Source organism: Haplochromis burtoni, unplaced genomic scaffold (genome assembly GCF_018398535.1).
Source record: "Haplochromis burtoni strain Fernald_Lab_line unplaced genomic scaffold, NCSU_Asbu1 Contig_8, whole genome shotgun sequence".
Classification (NCBI taxonomy): Eukaryota; Metazoa; Chordata; class Actinopteri; order Cichliformes; family Cichlidae; genus Haplochromis; species Haplochromis burtoni.
In genome coordinates, this window is record NW_024582369.1 from 2,162,819 (window position 1) to 2,186,005 (window position 23,187).

The following is a 23,187-nucleotide window of genomic DNA, read 5'->3' on the forward strand; positions in this document are numbered from 1 at the left end:
AAACTAAACTAAACTAAAAATGAGGTTGAAAAAAAAATACATAATGGAAATAATAATAAAAAAGAATTAAAATTAACAAAATTTGCAGGACCTTTCATTCAAGCATGAATGCAATCATGCAATCATTGTCCAGAATATGACTAGCCAAAGCTGTGCAACAATCATTTCAAATATTTTCCAGTTCTCAACTGGGTACAATCAATCAGAGTACATAATGTTTTACATGTTCTGGGTTTTGATGGTTCATTGGGGTATAGGAAAAAACACACACACACTAAAATCTCCAGACTGGAGTGCTTTTAATAGAGCATCAAGTAGTGGCTCCTTTATGATCCCGTTATGGGAAATATAATACCTGCATGGAGAAGTCAGATCGAGAGTGCTGATTGAAGTGGTTACATGTTTCCTGCACTTTTGTATTCTTTCTCAGGGCAGCCAATCACTCATCAGGGCTGCCTTACGCAGAAACAGATGCCCACTCAGACCTCTCAAACATAAGTGACCAAACAAAGCAGCAAGCAAAGAGAGGGGCTTAAGTAGACTCAGCACAGGTGCAAACAATAATTAATCAGCACAGGTGTTAGCACTGAGCCTAATTAACTCAAGACTGCTCAGTGGAGAAAACACAACCGGGAAGGACATTTAGTGAAAGAACACAGCGGGGCGCAAATGTTTGCTTTTCCCTGGTGTTTCTTTTTTCTTCTTTAGTGTTTCAGGTTAAACTTCAGGCTGCATGAGACAATCCTCTCACATGGAGCTCAGTCAATATTCCTCGCAAGAAAATGAGCTTGAAGACAGAGAGACTCACAGACAGGAGTCAGGATAAGACCACATCAATCTCTTGACTGTGCAAATGTTCGTTTGAGTCTATCAGCCTCGATCCCCTTTCTGCTCAATCTATCGTTTATAATGAGTCTGGAGATGCATTCAGTGCAGCTGAAATCTATGGCATCATTGGAAGAAATGGGGCTTCAATACACATGAATGTTACTCGAGAGAGCGACAAGAAATCAGAAAACTGTTATGAGTTACTGGGATTGGATAAACAGAGTATATTGTGTTTGCTCTGTTAATCATACCACATGCATCACAGGTAAAACAAAGTGATCTGCAAACAGGAAGTCACGGTTTACTGCTGTGAATAGGAAATACTTGTAACTATACTGTGCATCCTCTGGGCTGCTTCTGTCATTGCTGCTGGGGTATTAGAGTCTATGCTTCAATGTGTTCTGTAGGAAGGAAACATCTGGCAGCGGGTATTTTCCCTCTGGAAGATGTGGTTTTTATTCCTGTGAAGTTTGTGTCGTGATGTGGAAAACTGGTCTCAACAGGCACATCGTGCACATTAACAGGAGGGGACAGGAAGACTCCTTCCTCCAGCCCTAAAACCTGCTGCCACATCAGACAGCTGTGCCTTTCCAGACCCAAACAGTCAGCTGCAGCCATTGTCAAGAACATGAGATTAAACCCTTATTCTGTCACAGGCCACTTTCCACCCTGATAACATTCTTAAAAACGCATTTCCACCATGTATTGTTATCTATCACAAATCTAATCTCTGAATACTTTGGTGTCAGCAGGAGGAAAAAAAGTAAATCAAATCGGCTCGGTATTTTATTGCAGCACAGTAACAAATTGAGCTGAATCAAGTGTATGAGGGCAATTTTTCTTTATCTTCAATCAAAAAGGTATTCTTCATCATGATGTTCAGTTATCTTTTTATCTAGAAATCAAGGCCTAACACCACAAGAAAGTAACAGTGTAACGTAAACAACTTTATCAAGAGGATAAGCACTTTTTTTTTCTTTAAAACTTTAAAGATTGAAAGGAACAATAGACACAGACATACATTACAGCTATGGCATTAGAAATGATTCTGTTTCCAGGTTTGATAAGGACAGGGGTTTTTTGTTGTTGTTGTTTGGTACAAGTTGTACCATATGACAGAAACTCTCCACTAAACACAGGGATGGGTGTTTTTATTGGAATCAGTAAAAAGTGTTATATAGATGTTGTTATTGGCACTTCTCCACCAGACACCAAATTGACTTGGACTGTATTTGGAAACAAAATGTTGTACCATGTTCTTGTAACACATTTACATATTTTTGCCCCTTATCCACCTTTATGGTTGTTTTAGAATAGCAAAAGAGGAATTTCGGCACACGTCTAAAGTGCGTGATTCGATACAGTTTCACTCCAATAATCAAATTTAAATCAACTTGGTTGTTTGTTTTGTTTTTTCCAAACAGGAAATTCTTCCCACCCTCATATGAGTTTAGCCCTGTTTTGGCCCCAGCTCAGGCCACCTACAATTATCCTATATGGGGATCTCTTCTTGATCCTTTAACATAGCAGAATCAGAAGTCACAGTCCCAGCCAGAGAACTCCTCTTCTGCCTTCGTCTGATCAAGAGGGAAGCGATCAAAGTTGATGTAGCAGGGACCCTGAAAGAGGATGAAATGTTAATGAAGCTCATAAAACAGCCTATCCCGTAATCTATTTCTAATCAGTAATATTAAGCACTCTTAAATCCCCTCATTTTAACAAAATTCGGCTAGTGACGAAATAACACCAACATAGTCCCAATGAAGAAAATTCAACATTTTTGGGGAGTTGATCATTTATTTTAAAGAAGCATTTACTTTTGAATGAAGCATTTAGTAAAAATATTTTTAAATGTTCATTTGAAAGCATAATCCTACAGTTTTTTTTTTTAAATCTTAACACATGACTAGGAAGAGGATGAGGACAAGAAGAGCAAGAAACTGGAGTAACTACGATAGGCTAATTTCCTTTCTGGGGCCAGTAATGATATGAGGGTGAAAAACTTAGGGTTGTTTTCCATTTGGACTTTCTATTTTTTCATGTTCATGCAGTGTGTAATAACCTTTCAGACCCAGGTTTTGTTAATATAGTCTGAATACACAGTGGGTTTCATGTATCAAAACGTTCTTTAGCCACTGCGAAAACCAGTAATATTTGTTCCACACAATCCTGCCTGCGGTCCTTCTTTTGTTTCACTTTCTCTAAACATAAAAAAAGGTTCTGCTTTCCATGTAAGAGTAAAACTGGTTTGACTTGCCTTGCGGATAAGCCGTGCTGTGGGAGCCTCAAGCTGACCCACACGCAGCTTGTGCCAGTTCATACTGCTGAACCACCTGAAGGTAAAAAGGGAGATTTTGTCATTACTATTACTATTATTATTATTAAACATGGTTTTATAATCATAAAATAATAACAAGGTAAAAAGGCTCAATCAGCAGTGTAGAAACATAATCTATAAAGACAAAATCACCATGCTGTTTTTCTGTACAAAGAACTTTAGACTGCTAATCACTTCCCTGTTTTTCACATAGTATATATTTATTGTAGTAAATGTACTCACTCTATAGTAATACCGCTATAATAATTACGCAACATCGTATGTGCTATGCACTTGAGGTGGAAAGGTGCATAATGTTTATCATTACAGATTAGTAAATGTATAAAATTACTGTTGCCTGTTCAATATAGGCAAAAATGCCTTGTTGATGCCAAAGGTCAGAGGAGAATAGCTGACCTGCTTCAAGTTAGATAGGAAGACTACAGTAAATCAGATAACAACTGGTTACAACCGAGGTAAGCAGAAGAGCTCAGGAAACTGACATTACAATTCACACCAAAATTGGATGATGGAAGTTTGGAAAAAAGCTTTCTGTTCTCGATTTCAGATGCAACATTTGTATAGTAGATTCAGAATCTGGCATAAACAACGTGAAAGCATGGATACATCTTGGTTGTACCAGTGGTTCAGACTGGTGGTGTAGTGTAATGTACTACGGTACAGGCAGCAGTAGGTGACCAAAGAAGAGAGTGTTGCCATGGTTACCTGTGATGCCGGATATCTTTGATCCCATTTTTGGTGTTTCCTAATCTCTGACCAGGCCGAGGTCTGAAAAAATGCATCATTCAGAGAGAAGGCAGTTCAGAAACTGCTTTTGGTTTCATGAGCTTTCATTTTTCAAGAGGTGTGTTTTATTACAAATATATTTCTATATAAATACAAATGCATCTAATGATGGAATGCTTTCTTTTTCAGACATTTTTGTCATTTTTCATTATTCACACTGTACTTTGAGGCACTGTGGCATTTCCAAACAAGAAAACTCACCGACCAGATTTTGGGGGATTTTTAGTTTTTTTTGGTACACCTGCTTAACTGCTTGTGAATTCTATTTCAAATCAGCCAACGATATGGAAGCAAACCAATGCATTTAGACGTGCAGTTCAAGCTGAGCATCAGAATGAGGAAGAAAGGTAATTTAAGTGACTTTGAACGTGGTTGTCGGTGCCAGACAAGCTGGTCTAAGTATTTCAGTAACTGACAATCTACTGGGATTTTTTCCTACACATCCATCTCTAGAGTTTACAGAGAATGGTCCAAAAAAGAGAAAATATCCAGCGAACGATAGTTTTGTAATAATTTTGTGTTTAAACCAGGTTGTCAAACATAAGGCCCGGGGACCAGAATCGGCAAAGACTCCAATCCAGTCCACTAAAAGGCATAAATTTAGAGACTTTTAAACTTTTAATCTCATCAGTTTTACAGCTTATGATAAAGACCTTCCCTACAGCCATCCATACTATACTTAAGTAATTAAATCCACTCTTCTATAGAAATATCAGTTTTTACATTGAATTCACAGTCAGCAAAAACAGACAAAAACACACATTGACAAAAACTATATTGTATACTTACGGGACAGTGTGTGCAGTGAACTACTACATATAGTTTTCTGTAATTTTACACATTTCATTGGTCCAGCCCACTTAAGATCAAACTGTGGCCCACGATGTAGAAATTACTTTGAAATCTCTGTTTTAAATGCTAAAGCCTACCTGACTATTAATACTACCCATGTCCATCCCTTTAACACCTCAGTGTACCAATTTTCTCATGGCTGCTTCTTGCAAGCTAATATGCAACAATGTCACAAACCTCAAATCATCTCAAACTGATTACAGTGAGTTCACTGTGCTCAAACAGCCTCCACAGGTACCAGATCTTAGTGTAAAAAGCTCTTCTGGGATGTGGTGGAACAGCAGATTCACATCATGGATGTGCAGCTGACAAATCTGCAGTAACTGTGTGATGCTGTCATGCCAATATGGACCAAAATCTCTGAGGATGTTTTAAGGACCTATGCCACAAATAAGACAAAAAGGGGTCTAATCCAGTATTAGGATGGTGTAGATAATGAAGTTGCCACTGAGTGAAATTTTCATAAGGTCTAATTCCATTTTTCTTTTTTGCACAATTATCAGTGACCTATATGAAAATGTAATCTATGTGCTCTCAATAAACTCAGCTGTTCTTACCTGCACAGTTTACTGATAATGGACTTAGCTGCTTCGCTCATATAAGGTGCATAATGGAGCTCCCCATCCAAAATTTTGGCATAAATCTTCTGGGGCTCTGAGCTTGAAAAGGGAGGGCTGACCATTTGAAAACAGAAAAAAAACGTGTTGTTAATAAATGTTTAATTTTTATTGAATGGTATTAAAAAGACTGAAACCTGAAATTGTGAGACACTGAGCTCTGAAAAAGCCATACAGTGCTGCTGCCATCTGCTGGTAAACATTAAGGTTATTTTAGGTCTCTGTTGGTTAAAAAAAAAAAAAGTATTATTATTATCATTGTTATTACCTTCCCGCCAATAGTTCAAAAATCAGGATGCCAAGAGACCAAAAGTCAACTGCAAAGTCATGTCCCTGGTTCTTGATGATCTCTGGAGCCATGTACTCAGGAGTACCAACAAATGAGTAGGTTTTCTCACCCCGAACCAGCTCCTTTGCAAAACCAAAGTCAACCTGGATGGTGACAAGCACCCACACAAGAATCAAATGTGATGATAAAGTCTTCATTAACTGAAATTCACATAAAAAAAAAAGTTTGTTTGCTTTAGAAACTTGTTTACAGCTAAAGACGCACCAGTTTGACGTAGCCCTTCGCATCCAGCATCAGGTTCTCAGGCTTTAGGTCTCTATACATGATGTTCTTCTTGTGGAGGTAAGCATAGGCCTCCACCACGCAGGCAGTGCAGAACACAGCGACAGGCTCGTCAAAACGACCTCTAACATTCACAAAGATGCAATAAGTTGGACAACGGTTTTCTTAAAAATTTCTGTAAACTTCCATCTGCTACAGCTTCTACAAAAAAGTATGTATTTTAACTTGGGAACTCCAAATATAGAGCATGATTTCACTTTTCGTCTTACACTTCTTTGAGTTTGGTCCAGATTTCCCCACCACTACAGAACTCCATCACCATGTAGATGTATCGTGTGTCTTTGAAAGCTCCATGAAGTCTAGAAACAGCGAGAGCAGAAAACATTTTCAGGTGCTCTGCGCTCAACCGATGGATTTAAAACACTGCAGTCCACATATCTTTGATACCTGACAATGAATTCACACTGCACAGCTTTAAGGATCTTCTTCTCAAACAGCATGTGCTCTTCCTGTCTCTTGGCAACAATGTGCTTCTTGCTGACTCTCTTCACGGCGTAATATTTTCCATGGGGCAGGGTGGTCATCTTAGAAGAGCAAAAACAGTCATCAGTGGTAAATATTTTACAACCCCAGTTCCAAAAAGAGTCGGGACAATGTGTGAAATGTTTAAGTTCTCATGTCAGGTAACAATGTAACAAAGTAATATGGTTGGGTATAAATCGAGCATCTTCGACAGGGAGAGATTCTCAGCAGGGTAGAGGGGCAGAAGGGCAGTTCACAAGGAGGATGGGGTTCAAGCGCTATCATGGAAAGAGTAAGCCATACATGAACAAGATCCAAAAACACCAGTCTTCTGCAGGACAGAGCTCGTTTAAAATGGATAAAGGAAAAGTGAAAAACTGTTCTGTGGTCAGACGAATCAAAATTTAAACTTCTTTTTTGGAAAACATCCTGTACTCTGGACTAAAAAGGAAGCAAATTATCCCAACTTTTTCAAGACACATTGCAGCCATGAAATTCAAAACAAGCTAATATTTTTTTCTGAAAGTCGTACATTTCCCTATTTTTAACTTTTGATATGTTTTGCTTTTTTTATATCGTGATTAAAATACAGGTTTGTGAGATTTTCAAATGATTGCATTCTGCACTGCATTTCACACGGTGTCCCCACATTTTTGGAACTGGCGGGTTTGGATTTACTGCGAATGAGAGAAATATCCATATATGTTAAAGTACATAAACGTTTAGTGGCTAATGCGACAGTAACTAAAATGAGGGGTTAGAGCTGAGCACAAGTTAGCTGAACAGCAAATTATAAATTTTTTCTGACTGTGGGAGTAATTACCTTTAGCAGTTCACAGACTACCTTATACATCACATCAGTGTTTACAGTAGGCTGACAGAGCCTCTCTTTACAACAGCAACTTCCACATGCCAGTGCAGGGTAAACATGGCTATAATTATTACCGTATGTCCTTTTTCCATTTCGATAGCTCAAACGGTTGTGACACATGGGACCATAATACATCATTCATTATGACTGTGTTAACCCTGTTCTGGTGTGGTGGTGAAAACTACCTCTGTAGTTTCTACCTTTCTAATAAATGTTTAAAAAAAAAATTAGTATATTATATATAATAATAATATATATAATAAATATTATAATATATTTATATAAGTGGTGTTGTTTAAACCCAGACAAGATGCACAACTGACCAGTGCCACACGGCCAAATCCTCCGACTCCAAGTGTGACAGGATCTCCTTGATAGCGACCCTCCTGATAGAAGACTGGAACCAGATCCTTCAATCTCAGAGTGGAGCTGGGGCTGAGAAAGAGTGGTGATTTTATTTTTATTTTTTAGATTTGTTTTCACTAATAACTGCTTATTGAGCTTATTCTGGTGACTGATTGTTGGTTTTGTAACATATTTTAACCTTCACCTTCAACAGGCACTCACCTCGACTTTTCTGGAGGTTGCGCCTCCTGCATCACTTTGGAGCTGGAAGTGAAAATAAATTTGACAGGATATGAGCAGGAAACTAACTGGGGCAGTCTATTTCACCTCCACGTCACACTCTCGGTAAGGTGGAGGAAAAAACAAATTGTGGTTATGCAATCAACAGTGCTTTTTTTTTTCAATACATACTCATCAAAGAGTTCCAGGTGCTCTACGGGAATTGTTTCTTCAAATACCCTAAACAAAAGGCATCATTAGTCAAGCTGTGCATCTGTAAGCAAGTGGGAAAACACAACAGACAGCAAACAGACTGTAAAGCAACCGAAGAATTGTCCTCTCCAGGAGCAACAGCTGTCACTGCAGAGCCTGAGCGAACACACTATCACATTCGGTTACTGTCGGAATTGAGTGCTGGGTCAGACTCACTCCTTGTCAATGGAGAAGCAGGTAACAGGGCCGTCGGCAGTGCAGGTTGCTGTCCTCAAGACCTCGCTGCAAGACAAAAAGCATTGCCAAAATTCAAGTCTGTGGAAATGCAGTGAATACAGCTGCAGAAAGAGAACCTCATAGAGATATTTTAATTGAATAACATATATTAGCAAATACTAATATGTAGATTAAAAAATATGCAATGTGAAAAAGTACTGCATTATTTTGAGAAAAATAATTCCCAGTGAAATTGCGATGGTGCTGCATGTCCTGCAAATTAGAGGCAGACAACACAAGCTAGATGATATTTGATATTTATTAAAAATCCAATATCCTCCTTGTATAATCAAAACAACCTCTGTTATTCCACCAGAGGATCACACACACACACACACACACACACACACACACACACACACACACACACACACACAGTGTTTCTGTATGCATGCCCCTCTACTGACAGCCACAGCAATAAATTTGCTTCAATGGCTCATTTGCATCTTAGCAGAACTGCGCAATTTAGGGGAAAACGTGATGTTTCCGTCACCAGAGAGCATTCGGAGGATAATCTGAAGAATCTGCAAAATAAAAATGTCACAGCTGACAGCAGCTGAGGAAGGCGCGAGGAGCACATCGTGCTGCACGAGGCTCTCGCAAATGTCCTCAGGCATGTGTTGTGTCTCCATGGTTACCGTATGAGGGCCTGTTCCCCGAAATGCTCCCCTTTTCCCATCCTGCGAATCTGCTTCTGATGACCGTTCACGTTCTTAGTCACCAACACCTGAAGGGGAAACACGCACACAGGCAAACAAACGGAAAGAATAAATGTTATGCACACAAGAGAAATATGAGTTTGTGAAATAGGCTGGATAAAAACTCTGGGTGTGACTGGCCAAAGACGCACGTTAAGATATCGTTACCTCTCCTTTGAGGATGATGTAGAATGCGTTTCCTTCTGTTCCCTCTCGAACTATAACATCTTTGTCCTGGTACTTCACCTAGAAGAGACAGAATTAAAAGTAATATTAAGAAAAATGTGTACTTTCAGATTCACTCCAAGAGCTAAAAGAAAACATCCTTGTGTTCAGTGTATTTGATTCTGTTGTGTCGTAGCAAAAAAAGACATCGAGGTGCACACCTCCTCCATGGAGTCAATGATTTTGGACAACTGGACATCATTCAGGTCCTTCAGAGTGTGGGCCCTGAAATGGCAAGTGGGAATTTAAGAGAAAATTAGAAATAGGGGAAGCATTTGCTGCATCAGTGCAGCGAAAAATACCAAAACTGTTATGATAGAGTTACAAAGAGAATCCGAGGAGTCGGGATGAAAGTTTTATCATGGCTGCAGAGTCTAGAAACTCACGTCTTCAGGAAGCCCATGAGCTGTTCTCGTTTCTTCTTGGACTTGTTGGTCATAATGCTTCTGTAGGTCTGTCGCTCCATGCACCACAGATGCACAGGTGTCTTTGCTGCAATATGAGCGCACAATAATAGAGATAAAAATAAACAAAAATAAAAAGAGTAGTGGACTCAGTTAACTTTGAAGCATATTTTACGATTAAGACATTTGAACTCTTGAATTAATTTAACTACAACTGTAACAAAAACTGATTGAACCTTTAAAATTATTGGGGTTTGGTTTGATTGAAAATTCACAAATACTGTTCAGATGTAATAGATGAAATCTGAAATAAATGACATAAAACCATAGCCAGATGCACTCTATTGCCATCGCAGAACTCATATGACAAAGTGAGATAAATGAGAGACAAGCTTGCTGCAGATGGGAGAAAACTGCCTTCCCACGGGTGGATTGCATTGTAAAGGGATGTACTTGAACACACTGTTTTTTCTACAGTGAACCAGGCACCTTTGTTACAAAACTACTGTGACTAAAAAGCTATTATTTTTTTCTGTCACTGTTATGTTAGTTAAGTTATGTTATTGTTTTGGTTTTGTCACATTTTACATTTCATTGTCCGAAAAAGCTGCTAACTTTCATAGCACAAGGCATGTTCATTAGATCAAAATGCGACTCCAAGCGTTTGTGATAAGCAGCAACACCCTCCTTCACAGGTTTTCTGCATCCATTTTGGGGATTTTGGACAACCAGTCCCAAAACCACACTAAGCCAGTTTCAATCAGGATACTGTTTGGGTCCTTTCAAAATAAGAGTTTCTTCTTTTTCAGAAGTGTTATTGTCAGTCAGTTTGTTCTCCCCTCAGTGACTATAATGTGTCCAAATACCAAAGCAAACTATGATATTCTCCCCACCATGCTCTAGAGTTAGGTTGACATTTTGTTGTTAACATGCTGGGCAGTTTTCCTCCAATGCACTGCTATGTATTTCTGTCAAAAAGTTCATCCATTATCTCATATGTAGAACATATGTGGTCATATATTATACATACATACATGTCTCCACATAAATTACATTATACTATATAATACAGTCACCACAACCCTCTGCAAAACCCTCCAGGAGGCATCATTATACAGGCTGACCTTTGACTGTTGCTGTCCTTTTGCAGTTGTACAGAATCGCCAGCTCTCCAAAAACATCACCATTAGTTAGAGTTCGGAGGTCACGGCCAGACTGGCTCACAGAAAGCTCACCAGCTATAAAGAAAGGGCAAAAAAAATTGATATTAAAATTTGCTTATTTGTGAAATGATGCTGTAAGAAGTTAATAACCCAGTTTTAAAAATCTTCCGTATATACATGGAGCACTCGCAGATAAAAAGACAGACATTCATACTAAGGTGTGTGCCCACCTGCCACAATGTACATGCTGTCTCCTTCAGAGCCTTCCTGAATGACTTCATCTCCAGGATTGAAGTGAGATACCTTTAACAGGTCCACCATCATGGCTATTTGCTCATCATCTAACCGGCTCAGGAAGTCATTCTTCTGGATAGCTTTGACAATTAGGCTCGTCTCACTGCCGATAGAAAGTTCAAAGAAGTCATCTACAACATACAAACTGGGTATTATATAAGTTGTTGGAAAGGTGCTGATGCTGACCTGACATTTTTCTTCACCCTCGCCCGTTTAATCTCCAGGTTCTCCGGGATTGGTTCTGAAGCTATGACAGCTGCACGGCTCTTCCTGACCTCAGGTTCAATCTCATTACCGGTCTGAGAGGGAAAGTCTGTAACAGAAACAAATGGATGGTTACAGATCGCCATTAGAAATCGCATCAATCATGTGTGTAAGTAGATAAGTAGATGTGTCCCTGTTCTGTGTTCCCGTGAAGAGCTGCTTACCGAGATCATGATACTGAGTCTGCAGTTGTTGCAGGAGTTTCTCTTTCTCGGTGAGTCGTTTTTCTGTGAATGTGAAGAAAAAAAACACATAATAAATGTGCAAAACACATTAAAAGTGACAATTTCTGTGCTTTGTATATAAAAGATGGATATGGGTCTGAAACATAAGCCAAAGTAAATTCTCTCTAATGGCCTGCATGGATCCACTCCTCTGAATGCAAACGTAATGAATCACCCTAGAATGACCCTAGTTGTCTCTTGATTTATGACTTCACTAAATACCTTAATAGTGAGTTTATTTTATGAATCACTCGTTTCGAGTCTTTGAGTCACATACTGATGTCACTTTTGTCAATTAAGATCACAATCAAAGACAAATAACATAAAGCATACATTGGGCATGGATACATTTATGACTGACAAGTCATAAATGTATGTAATGTCATCCATTCATGAGTATATAATGTCATCCACTTATCAGCCTGATCCATCTCTCATTGTGGTTTAAGCCCATAAACCAATGAGTAACTGCATGGTTTTCTACATGTGTACTCTGTGTTTTATGTACAGTGGGGCCATGCTAATAACTGATCCATGCTAATAACTGATCCATGCTAATAACTGATCTCTGGCCATGATCAGAAAAAAAAGTCTAAAATTTTAGTTGCATCCCTCCAACATTTTACACTCATCAATCACATAATTAGGTACATGTTGCTAGTACTGGGTTGGATCAGAGCTGTCTTAATTCTTCATTACATAGATTCATCATGGTGCTGGAAACAATCCTCAGAGACTTTATTCCATATTGACCTGACAGCATCACATGATTTTGTCACATGTCATCCATGGCATGATTTTCCCATTCCATCACACCCCAAAGGTGACCATGCGAGACATTTCAGTACAGTGAAACTCTCATGTTCAAGTAACCAGTTTGAGATGACATGAGCTTTATGACATGCCACATTAGCCACCAGAGGATGGACATGTGGTCATAATAGGATGATAAGATCTAATACTAAGGCACCCAAAGTGTGCCAAGAAAATACCTCCCATGCCATTACACCATCATCACCAGATCATGGATCCATGGTTTGATGTTGATGTGAAATGTTGACCATCTACCATCCAAAACAAGCAGCAAAAGTGGAGACTTATCAGACCAGGGAATCTTCTCTAATCCAGTTTCTGTGAGCATATGAAGTTTCCTGTTCAAACTGCTTCAGCCGTTTGTCTTGACCATGTCTACCTGTCTAAGTTCCACTGATTCCACATCTTAAGTAAAAGTCCTGTGAAGGCCTCATTCTGGTTCTCTAAATTTGAACTCAACCTTCAGAACTTTAAGAGCTCCACCTTTAATTCATGTGTTCATTTATATCCCAATATTCACCTCAATGAACCTGCTATTGCACAATGAAGTCTCTACAATATTTAAAGCTTATATAGTTATTGTTGTACTCACCTAGGTCCTTATTTTGCCTCTGCAGCTCCTTGTTGATCAGACATTGCTTTTCCAGCTGCTGCTTCAGCTCCTCTATTTGCTTCTCCATAGCTACAGAGGGAATAAGGTTTTTTTAAAAAGGAAGATTTATGGGAGAATTTCATATAACAGGAAAACGAGAAGTTGTATAAATTATGCACCTGAACACAGACATAAAATGTAGCCCCAGTTGTTGTGATATTTGTGGAAACTTCTACACACAAAGCCATAAAGGGTGATATTTAAACTGTAACTGTGTTGATACCTTTTTCTCAAAGCACTGAACCCTACTTCACTGGCAGCACACAGCAAGAGCCCTGCTGAATAATGCAGACTAATGATGGACAGTCAACGGGGTGCTTTCTGAGTGCTGTCACACCCTGCCAGCATTTGCTGAAGATCTGTTACAGTTTCTGTGACTGATAATGACACAAAACCTGTCAAAGCTGTATAAAAACCCCTTTAAATGATAGATCGCTTTTTCTAGGCTTTGCGTTTATATGCAGATTATTTATATTTGCTGGTTGTGGGTTGTTACACTAATGTGAGACATAAAAAACCCTGTGACTATGCATAAGCAGGTCATGTTAACTGACAGATTCATTAGCACTGCTGCATGAGATTAACAATGAAGTTAACCACAAGCCAGATCCAATACCTCTCTTAATCGAGGTGACCTGTTTAAAGAACTTCTGCAAACAAGATTCCTTTTCTGTTTTCTTTTTTTAAACACTCCAATCAATACAAACACACTTGGATATGTGCCCATTTTACTAAACACACAGTAAAAACCCTGGAGAGGCTGTTTGCCTGTGTTCACGGCACACATCGTATGACCCCAGGTTACTGCTGCCTCACCCTGAACATTGGACAGGCCTAAGATTAAACTAAACTCATAAAGTCATTTAGTAAAACACCAGCAGAATGTGACAGGGAAATATAAACAGCTCCTGTTCTGCAAGGGAGCATGGGCACTTAAAAAAGACATGTACAGCGGCCTAAACTAGATATTTTTCCAGGGATTTCAGTACAGAAAGCGACGTGACTGCAGTGCACAGAGCTCATAAATGTGTTACAGAAAAGAAAAAGACCTTAATGGTCAGTTTACACAGATCATAAAAATATGTCCCTACATGCTTACTTGAATATCAGATTTGCCTCAGGGTGGTTCGTTAAATTGTCACCAAAGCACGCACTAAGACAGAGCCGTGCACAAACACAATTTGTAAACTTTCTAGGAACTTGTAGCTGTTGAGAAAGACAATCTGAGCTGATCGAGATGATAACCTTTAGTGCCTGCAGGCTGACACTCAATGGGGGAAATTGCTCAGTTATTCTTCAGCCCTGGGGCAACTGATAGGTAGGTGGCTGTATTTCTGTTTGAATATTTGCTGTTTCATTGGTCCATGTTTGTTATTTTTGTTACAATGGTAAAAAAAAAAAAATCAAAAACAAAACAGGTTATTATTTAAATACTGAATGAACTTTAAAAGTGAGCAACATTCATTTAACATGCGTATATTCATATATTCTGTAAATGATCCTGGAGGATCCCAGGAAACATGATATTAAAGCAGACAACGCCAAAAAAAGGAGAGAGAAAAAGAAAGAAAAACAGATATTTGTGTCTGCTTTTCAGCTGCACGGCAGGAACATGATGCCAGCTACCATTATACTGACACAGCCAGCATACAGTCCACTTCATACTGCTTCATTATTAATTCATGGCCATGTGTAACTACAGCTGAATTCTCATAAGATACTCTGTGATAGAAACCTGGAAGGAAGTCATGTGCTTTGTCTTTATTAGGCAGCCTTTTCTCAGATATGACGTTTTGTTAATCGCTGTAGTAAATCAAAAACCAATAAAACTTAAGCTGAACCAATGCTGATCTGTACTTTAAACACAGCGGTAATATATTTAAAGAACCGATAAACGCCTGAAGGTGGCCTGTCTGACCTAATCTACAACTCTGAGACACTATTTGCACGTAATCTGTGGACGAATAGACTGAAGCCACACTCACCTGCAGGCATGGTGTGATCAGCAGACAAGGTGATCTAATGTCCTGCCTATGAAGGCCGCATGGATCACAGGAGCCAAATAATCACCTTGAGCTGCTCCACGATATCCACTTTTCCACTGCAGAGAAGTTTTTTGCTTTCTGTGCAGTTTTTCTGACCTGCTTGAACCCCAGATGAGCTACAGACTGGACACACCTGAGCAGACACACCGCATGCAGCCTGCAAACTCTCTATCAATACTCCTTCTTCTACTTTTCCTGCCACTGCATACTTTCTCAGCTTACATTTCCCCGTCTACAGCTTTACTATTTTTACTTCTCTCTAGCTCTCTCTCTCTCTCTCTCACTAAATCTTTCCTTCTTTTTCTGTATCTATCAATCTCCACGGCTCTGGTGTTGAATCATTAACCATAACCTGAGGCTCCTCCTATCACACCAGGTAGAGGAATACAGGCAGCAGGAGTACGAGAAGGAGAAGAAGAGGAGGAGGAGGGAGGAGGAGGATGAGCTGGAGAGAAAGCTGGGCTGTAAAAATTATGCTCAGTTGAGAAAACACACAGCTAAAGTGTGATGTTGCAGCACGTTATTCATCCCGAAAGAACACATCGGGCAAGTAGAAGAAAAGCGTACCAGGGTGCTTCTTTTATACCTCATTCACATTATTTTGTTACCTTAAAAAAAAAAAAGGAACTGATTTGTGATTACTGTGACGTTTATTAGCAATAATTGTTTCTCACTGACGCAGATGACAGAGAAGTGAGGAAATTAAAGTGGGAGCACAAGCAAACAAGCCACTGCAAAAGCTGCCACAAAGCTGAAGTAGAAGCATAAAAGCTGCACAAGTCCTCACTCTTCTACCTTCATATTTTTGTCTTTAGAAAGAAAAAATGTGTTCGCAACAAGCACCTTTCTTCCAAATGGCTGCATTCACATAAGAGCTGGGGTAGTGTGAAACTATTTTAGGGTAGATTTTATCTGCCAGATTCGGAAAGTGGCTACTCCTTCAGGTTCCTGTTTTTCCACAGAGTAAATGCCACTGAATGTTTTCTAGGCCACAAATGACTCTAAATGAGGTTAGAGGGTTAGCATTGTGACAAAGGGCGTGGGCCTTTATTGTTCACAGTTAATTATTGATATCTTCCTGGTTAATCTGCGACATTAATGACTCGAGCGCTCAGAGATTAAAGGCCTCGGATTTCAGCGGTGCAAGTGAAGGGTAACTCAGTGACAGGCAGCATATAGGTTATAACATTTTTCCACTACAGGTCAAACCTGGTGATACGTGCTATAACAAAATAAACCTGCTGCGACTTGCTATCGATCGCAGTGAACGGCCACTTGAAGCTTCCAGACAAACTCAAGATGTAAAAATCACCAGTCGATCTTTATCACCCTTTAATTGTAGTGTAATTACAAGATACACCATCGAACATACAATGCCCAAATATTGCACCATTACATGATATTGCAATAACACCGTGATTGTCTTTACAGCCCATACATAAAGTTTATAAATAAGGCGTGAGTTTAAAAAAAAAAAGATATTAAATGCAGGTGAATGTGGTAAACATGCAAATAGCTGATGGATTCGTGACATTCATGAAAAGCCTCTTTTACTTCTGAAAAGGCAAAATTAAATTCTCATCCACCCTCACGCTGACAATTAAAAGCCACCAATTAGCACCATTATCACCTATTTTCTTCATGCCGATGATTGAAAACACTTCATTTTATAGCCAGCAGTGGCGTCATTTAAAATGGCATGAATCCTACACTAATACCACCTAGCACAGTAAAGCTACATATTAATCAGTGCACTGTTGGTAATACAAAAACAAAGCTGATGTACTGTCTACTGATAATAAAAATACATTCAGTACATGTACATGCTGATCTGGTCCTTGTGTGATGCTTACGATACTTAATTACACTTTATAGCAGCAGATACTGAAGCACCACACAGGGCGTTAATGGTCTTTACCCAGTGTCGGCTCATTTACCACTGGTGTCATTTACTGTACAGCATGCAGCGTATAAACACAGGAAAGTTTCATCCTTTAAGGCATGCCACAAACCCCGAGGAAAACACTTCTTGAAGGCTCAAAACTAAATAAGCATTTGATGCAAAAGGGAATAAAAACATAATTAGCAAGAAGAAAACAACAATAATGCTGTTTTTAATTTTAATAACCAACTCTTCACTTTTTTTAAATAGCAACAAGCAGAGCACTTGAACTCTACAGTGCAGTCTACATACTACAGGTGTGCGGTGCACGGACGGCCTTTGTGACTGAAAGTAGGTAGCAATCAATTGAACAGCAATATTTTCAAATTGACTAAAATGTATTAAATACTTCAAAATAGCTTTACTGATTTTACTTCACTGTCATTTTTTTCATTTCTACATGACTTGAACATGAACCTGAGGTCATGAGGTAGATGAGCAGAGTTGCAGCTGCAAATGTTGTATTACTTCAGTGTAAGTGCCTTCATATTGCTCGTTAGTCCTTCATTTGCTCCTCTCTGATACCACAGGCTTGCTTCATTTCCTCCCGGTGTTCAAAGACTGCGTGCACAAACTGGCCAAACAAGCGCTCCATATAGCTCTCGCCTAGAGGAAAAAAACCCTGCAAGAAGGCAATGTGTCCCCCGTGTGCCGTCAATACCAGGGCGACGTTAGGAAGATCCTGAACTACGGACACCGGGAAGGCTGTGAGAGCAGGAAAGAAAAAGCCCAAATGAATATAAACAGACAGCAAAGTAGACACAAAGCAGACACGTGAATCGGAAACCTTTTGTAACCCGGAGACTTCAACGTCCATGATTACATATAAAAAAGGAATTGTGCTAAAAAAGAATGAGACATTTCTTAATATAATAGAGATAAATTCAATCATCTGTTTTGACGTCGCTTCAGTCCATCTTAAATGAGCTCACACACAAAGATGAAAGTGTTTGAGAGAGTGTTATCTTGCATGTGTGGATGCAGTATTGAACTGTATTCGCTTACATATGTTTTCAGTAGTGTTCCTGAGTCTGTGGCAATGAACCCACTGGCACCTAAGGGCCTTAAGATATCAGCCTTGGTTTTTAGCAACAGAGAGTTTGCTTGATTCTCTAAAATTCCAAGATCATTTGCAGCTTTATTTTGAGAAACTTTACTGTCAACTATTTTTTCGTGTAGTCTTTAACAGAGTAGTAAACGCTGCCCCACCTTTACTTCTGAGAAACCTAGACACTCTTGGATGCTCTATTTATACCCAACCGTGTTACTAATGTTCCACCAGGTGTTTTCTTTAGCAGTACACTTTTAATATGATGTCTTGTACAACTTTCAGTAAAGCATTCAATTTTACACAATGTTCCCAACTTGTTTTTTTCGAATATGACCATAAAATCTGAAAAACGTCACATTTATGAGTAAACCATTACAGCTGTTATTTCCCCTTTGCAGTGCTTATACTGACACACCTCTCCTGTTGTGTACTCACCAGTTTGTGGAGAGAAAGGGTCATCAGCGGCATTGAGACACAGGATGGGTACGGCTGTATTGGGGAGCTTTTTGCCTGGGCTGGCATCGCGGTAATAATCCATACATGAGCTATAACCAAACATCAGAGACGTGTAGCGTTCGTCAAACTCACGGATGGACCGAGCCTACAAAAGGGTGTGAAAACAAGATGACGATGAATGTAGAGTCAATTATACATCTAAGAAACTGACAAACTGTGAGTAATATTGTATCATACCTTCAGGACATAGTCAACATCCACCACTTTCTCTAAAATCTTCCTGTGCCTGTGAGAAACAGATTTTGGGGTTTTATTTAACTGGATTTACAAACGCAAAACTGTTAGACAAAATTTATGAACCCAAATGTATCCAACCTGGTGACAGCGCGGTGCAAGCATCTCGTGATGTGCCTGTTGAAGAGCAGCCAGTTGAGCGGTTCCTCCATCGAGTCAGAGGACTTACGTGCATCCCAGGGTACCGAGATGGTGATGCCGGCAACCAATCCTGACTCGGTGTGCTTACGGGCCAGGTAGTTTAACAACACCATGCTGCAGCAGGGTGAAAAGAAACGAATCATGCAATTGTTAAAAATGAATAAATAAAAGAAATGGAGGAAAGACACAGATGGCAAATCTAGGTCCAGAAATGGAGGCCAGCGGAAACACTATGCACCAACTCACCCTCCCAAAGACACACCAGCCCCAAGCACAGGAGCACTGGGGTAGAGCCCTTTGACATGCTGCACCACACACTCAAGATCTGAAGTATTGGCAGCACAGTAGGTGACTGGTGTCTGAAGCAAGCAGAGGGATACAGGGGGGGAGTTACATGCAGTGCTTAAGCCTCAGCTCTTCTGTTAGTGCTATTATTGGTCTGAAATGGTGTATCAGTGGAAAAACTTAAATTACTACATAAACACACAGAAAATACTTTCAATTCACTTTTTTTGTTTGTTTGTTTTGTTTTGTTTTTTAAATCTGAAACTGTTTTAAATTGGGATTAAATACATTGGCAACCCATCTACCAAAGGCTAGAATCCTTGCAGGGGGGATCAGAGTTCAAGACCACCACAGTTTCCTACTTCTCATTTCTGTCCTCCCGCTCTAAAATCCTCACTTTCCTCACTCAACTGGGGTCCTTCAGAGTGTATTGACATGTTACTTACAGATTTTTAAAAACTAATTTGACATTATTCTAATTTATTAGGTATTCATTGTACTTACCAGCAGCTCCTCCCCTCCAAGACCTCTGTTGTTGAAGACCACACATCTAGGAAGGAAAGTATTTATGAAAACTGCTTCAGGCAAATACCGGGCACAAGCTACATTAAGCTTCCTGCTTAATGTAAACTTTCCTGTTAGCGCTGCTTCAAGATCACTTCATTTTGTGTGAGGAGTGCAGCTGACCTGTACCCGTGGCGTGTGGCCTGGCTAACGGCGTGAAGCACATAGGACTGCTGGCTGTTTCCTGTAATCCCGGGGAGGATGAGCACTGTGGGACGCGTGGAGGATTCTGGGTAGGTCACACTGGCCTGATTGTCCAACCAGTCAAGAGAGATCTGACCACCATCCACTGTACGGATCAGCTCACTGGGAGATGAAGGGACGAGACAAGATATTCATTATTTAATTAAATGTTTAGATTAAGATTTTTAACCCTCTTGTACATAGTGGTGAACTGAAAAAAGAGGGTTTCTTCCTACTTGCGATAACTGACAGGGGGTCTGGACTTGAGGGCAGCACAGACCAGCGTTTGAAGTCGGCCTCCCCAGCACCACGGAGTGGGACTGAAGCGCTCAGCTACCACAGGACAGTGCTTGAAGAGGAATGCACTGAAAGCCTCACTGCAAACCAGAGCTGGTCTCTGAAAGGACACAAGACCAGATGAAGGCGTTATAAAAGCACAGCTGCTTATAGATTCAAACCTGTGAGAGACAAGAAAACATCCGAAACACACCAGGCGAGCAGAACAAGGTACAAAGAAAATAATGGCAGTATCAGTGGTATGTAGATGTGATGTGACCAGCTCTGCAAGAAATACATCACTTGGAAACTTTGATGTGATGTTACACAATAGCATTTGATTAGCAAGTAGCTAACAATGAGAAAATAACTCTTACCAACGTTTTAGATATTTGAAAATAGTATTCAAATATAATCAATTCAAAATTCATATTTTCTTGTTTACAGTCTGTGAAGATATTTTAGAGATTTATTTTTTCTGCATTTTCTACATAAACAAATTCTACTATTGGCCATACTTTGAAATTATCCTCACTTTAGCTGCTTAAACTTAAGTAAAACACTTTTTATGAATAAAGCTGATATACTGCTTATTACCAAATGATCAGTCATAACCATGATCTTCTTCCAGTTTTATTTATGGAATCAATAAAAGAGAGGCTTTAATTTTGTAGAATAAAAGATCATATCTCATACACAGATGATACACATATTACAATATTATAACCTACAGATTTAATTTTATACAAAATAAAGTTAATTTTTAAAAAAAAAGGTTCAGAGCTTTGAGTACAAACCTCTGAACCCAAACACTAAAAACTGTAAAATTATGGACCAAGAAATGTTAAATAAGCTTAAAAATGTAAATAAATAAAACGGAAAAACAGTTTTTTAATTAATTAGAAAAACAAAATACCACAGATAAAGTCGAATAGGAGTTAATAGGATATGGTGATCTTCATTTTAAAGGAAATAAAATGCTTAAAAATCCAACTAAACTGTAAGTCAAAGCGGGTATGGCGGAGTCTTTGCCGCTAACTTCGACCGCAGAGACTGACCTGACACTCGCGGCCCCACAGATAGTACATTGTGGCTGTGAGGGAGCAGATGATCACCGTGTATGGCCTGGAAACACACTCCCAGTATGTTCTCCATACCTCCGCATGAGTCAGAAACATGACAACGGTCTAAGTGCGGTTGACAGCTGAGCTGCTAGCCGACGACGTCGTTAACCGACACAACGGAATAACAGGACACAAAGAATATGATATTTAATGTCCGACAACCTGCCTTCATCAGAAACATCTAACGTTCAATATGTTGTACTTCGACTCTTCCCAGCAGCCTTGGCGATATTACGTTAGACGCCGGTAGCCATCAGGTAATAGTCTGGTGTTTTCTCCGGGAGCAGCTGCTTCCTAGTTCTCACAGGCGAAGCTCCTGATTGGACAAAAGCTCCAACTTCAACGTCATGGCTACGATCCATGTAAACTACAAATATGGAGATATAGTTTTTCTTTTACTTTCTATGGGGTTATTGAAAATGAGTATAGATAGATAGATAGATAGATAGATAGATATACATTTTTTTTAAATACACGTAAAATATAATGTAGTTGTAAGGAGGATTTCTGTAGTCTGTTGATTTCCAAGATAGTGGAAAAGGGGGTGGGATTAAATAAGCTTATGTTTCTTCCTGCTCCTTTTTGAGCATGAAAGTTATTTGTAGTTGTGGTTGCTCGTTTTCCTTTTGTTTTGCTTTGTTTGTTTGTCTCGTTTTAGTTCTATGTTGTTATACTGTTTCAACAAGTTCAAAATAAAGATTCAATCAAAAACAATCAATAAATGATTGCATTACCGCCACGAGCTGGTGTGGAGCTTGGATCGAAACTTTTGTTTATTTACGGCTTTAAAAACAAAAATAATTATTTTTATCAGCTAAGTTGGCATTTTTAAAATATTTATTAGATCTATTTTTCGTCTGAGGACTTGAATGAAATTGAATTGCCTTCTTTCTGCCTCATATTTCTAACAGTATCCTGTGATGATCAGTTCAGTATGTACAAATGTATCTCCTTTTCCCTCCTCATCTCATTTCTCCTTTTGTACACTTCAACTTACTCTTGTTTATCCCACCTTTCCCTCAGGCTGATTTATTATCACCATAAACGTTTGTTGTGGCCTTTGCTCCATTCTCCTCCTTCATGTCTTTTGACACCAAATATACAAGTACCCATAAAAATATTGCCACTAGCCCTATTACGTGAATTAACATTCACTAAAAATACTGGTGGTTGGCAGTGCTAATCCTCAGCCTCATATTAGACATCTACGATATCAATTTCAAAACCCTATGTTACCTTGTTCTCAACTAGTGAAATATGTAGCAAATTATTAGATTAATTAGCAACAGGTCAGGAATATTTCTGCATCTTAGGGAGGCAGAGTTTCTCCAAAGTAAAGATGGGCTGAAGTTCACCAATGTGCAAAAAATTGTGAAACAATTTCAGAATAACATAAAATCGCTGAATATCTCATCATAGTATATCATCAAAATATTCAGAGAATCTAGAGGAATCTCTGTGCACAGAGAACAAGTGCAAAAAGTCAGTATTAAATGGCCGTGACCTCCAGGCCATCGCGCGGCACTGCATTGAAAACAGGTATGGTTCTGTCATGGAAATCACTGCAAACAAACAAAAAACTGATGTTCACTTTACTGCTAATAGAAATACATTCAGCACACATACATAGTGATCTGGTCCTCATGATACG

At 39.3% G+C, this 23,187-nt stretch overlaps 2 protein-coding genes and 1 long non-coding RNA gene across 5 annotated transcripts in view; 1 reads left to right on the forward strand and 2 right to left on the reverse strand.

The window, feature by feature from the left end:
* Positions 1–217: 217 nt before the first annotated feature.
* On the reverse strand, positions 218–15,275 carry prkg3 (protein kinase cGMP-dependent 3). The gene is made up of 22 exons (XM_005914608.3): positions 15,161–15,275; positions 13,116–13,205; positions 11,651–11,713; positions 11,409–11,535; positions 11,159–11,325; positions 10,890–11,003; positions 9,748–9,853; positions 9,523–9,586; positions 9,305–9,382; positions 9,077–9,165; positions 8,379–8,444; positions 8,142–8,189; positions 7,953–7,994; positions 7,709–7,820; positions 6,440–6,576; positions 6,262–6,351; positions 5,975–6,116; positions 5,690–5,853; positions 5,362–5,478; positions 3,872–3,934; positions 3,086–3,161; positions 218–2,447 (listed from the first exon to the last, which is right to left on the reverse strand). Exons 1-22 carry the CDS (start codon positions 15,168–15,170, stop codon positions 2,361–2,363), a joined length of 2,052 nt encoding a protein of 683 aa, XP_005914670.1. The 5' UTR covers positions 15,171–15,275; the 3' UTR covers positions 218–2,360.
* On the forward strand, positions 3,081–15,173 carry LOC106633510. The gene is made up of 4 exons (XR_006055051.1): positions 3,081–3,167; positions 7,691–7,833; positions 7,945–8,075; positions 11,447–15,173. It is a non-coding gene; the product is annotated as an uncharacterized LOC106633510 (long non-coding RNA).
* A 2,279-nt stretch (positions 15,276–17,554) lies between the features above and the next one.
* LOC102288819 (phospholipase ABHD3) overlaps positions 17,555–23,187 on the reverse strand; it is a 6,217-nt gene continuing 584 nt past the window's right edge. The window contains exons 1-9 of one of the 3 annotated variants that reach the window (XM_005914476.3): positions 21,703–21,925; positions 20,373–20,533; positions 20,077–20,259; positions 19,894–19,939; positions 19,351–19,463; positions 19,045–19,218; positions 18,907–18,955; positions 18,649–18,814; positions 17,555–17,867 (exon numbers count right to left, since the gene is read on the reverse strand). In XM_005914476.3, coding sequence (XP_005914538.1) covers positions 17,659–17,867; positions 18,649–18,814; positions 18,907–18,955; positions 19,045–19,218; positions 19,351–19,463; positions 19,894–19,939; positions 20,077–20,259; positions 20,373–20,533; positions 21,703–21,717 — 1,116 coding nt within the window. In that variant the 5' untranslated portion in view covers positions 21,718–21,925 and the 3' untranslated portion in view covers positions 17,555–17,658. Of the gene's footprint in view, positions 17,868–18,648; positions 18,815–18,906; positions 18,956–19,044; positions 19,219–19,350; positions 19,464–19,893; positions 19,940–20,076; positions 20,260–20,372; positions 20,534–21,470; positions 21,926–23,187 lie in introns of those variants that run through there. The other 2 variants (XM_005914473.3, XM_005914475.3) reach the window with 2 other exon arrangements.

Excerpts from the sequence above, each read along its gene's own strand:
- prkg3 (XM_005914608.3), bottom strand. Across the intron at positions 11,714-13,115 it reads GAGGCAAAATAAGGACCTAG|AAAAACGACTCACCGAGAAA; the intron begins GTGAGTACAACA and ends TCACATTCACAG. Across the intron at positions 11,004-11,158 it reads CAGCATGTACATTGTGGCAG|CTGGTGAGCTTTCTGTGAGC; the intron begins GTGGGCACACAC and ends CTTTCTTTATAG.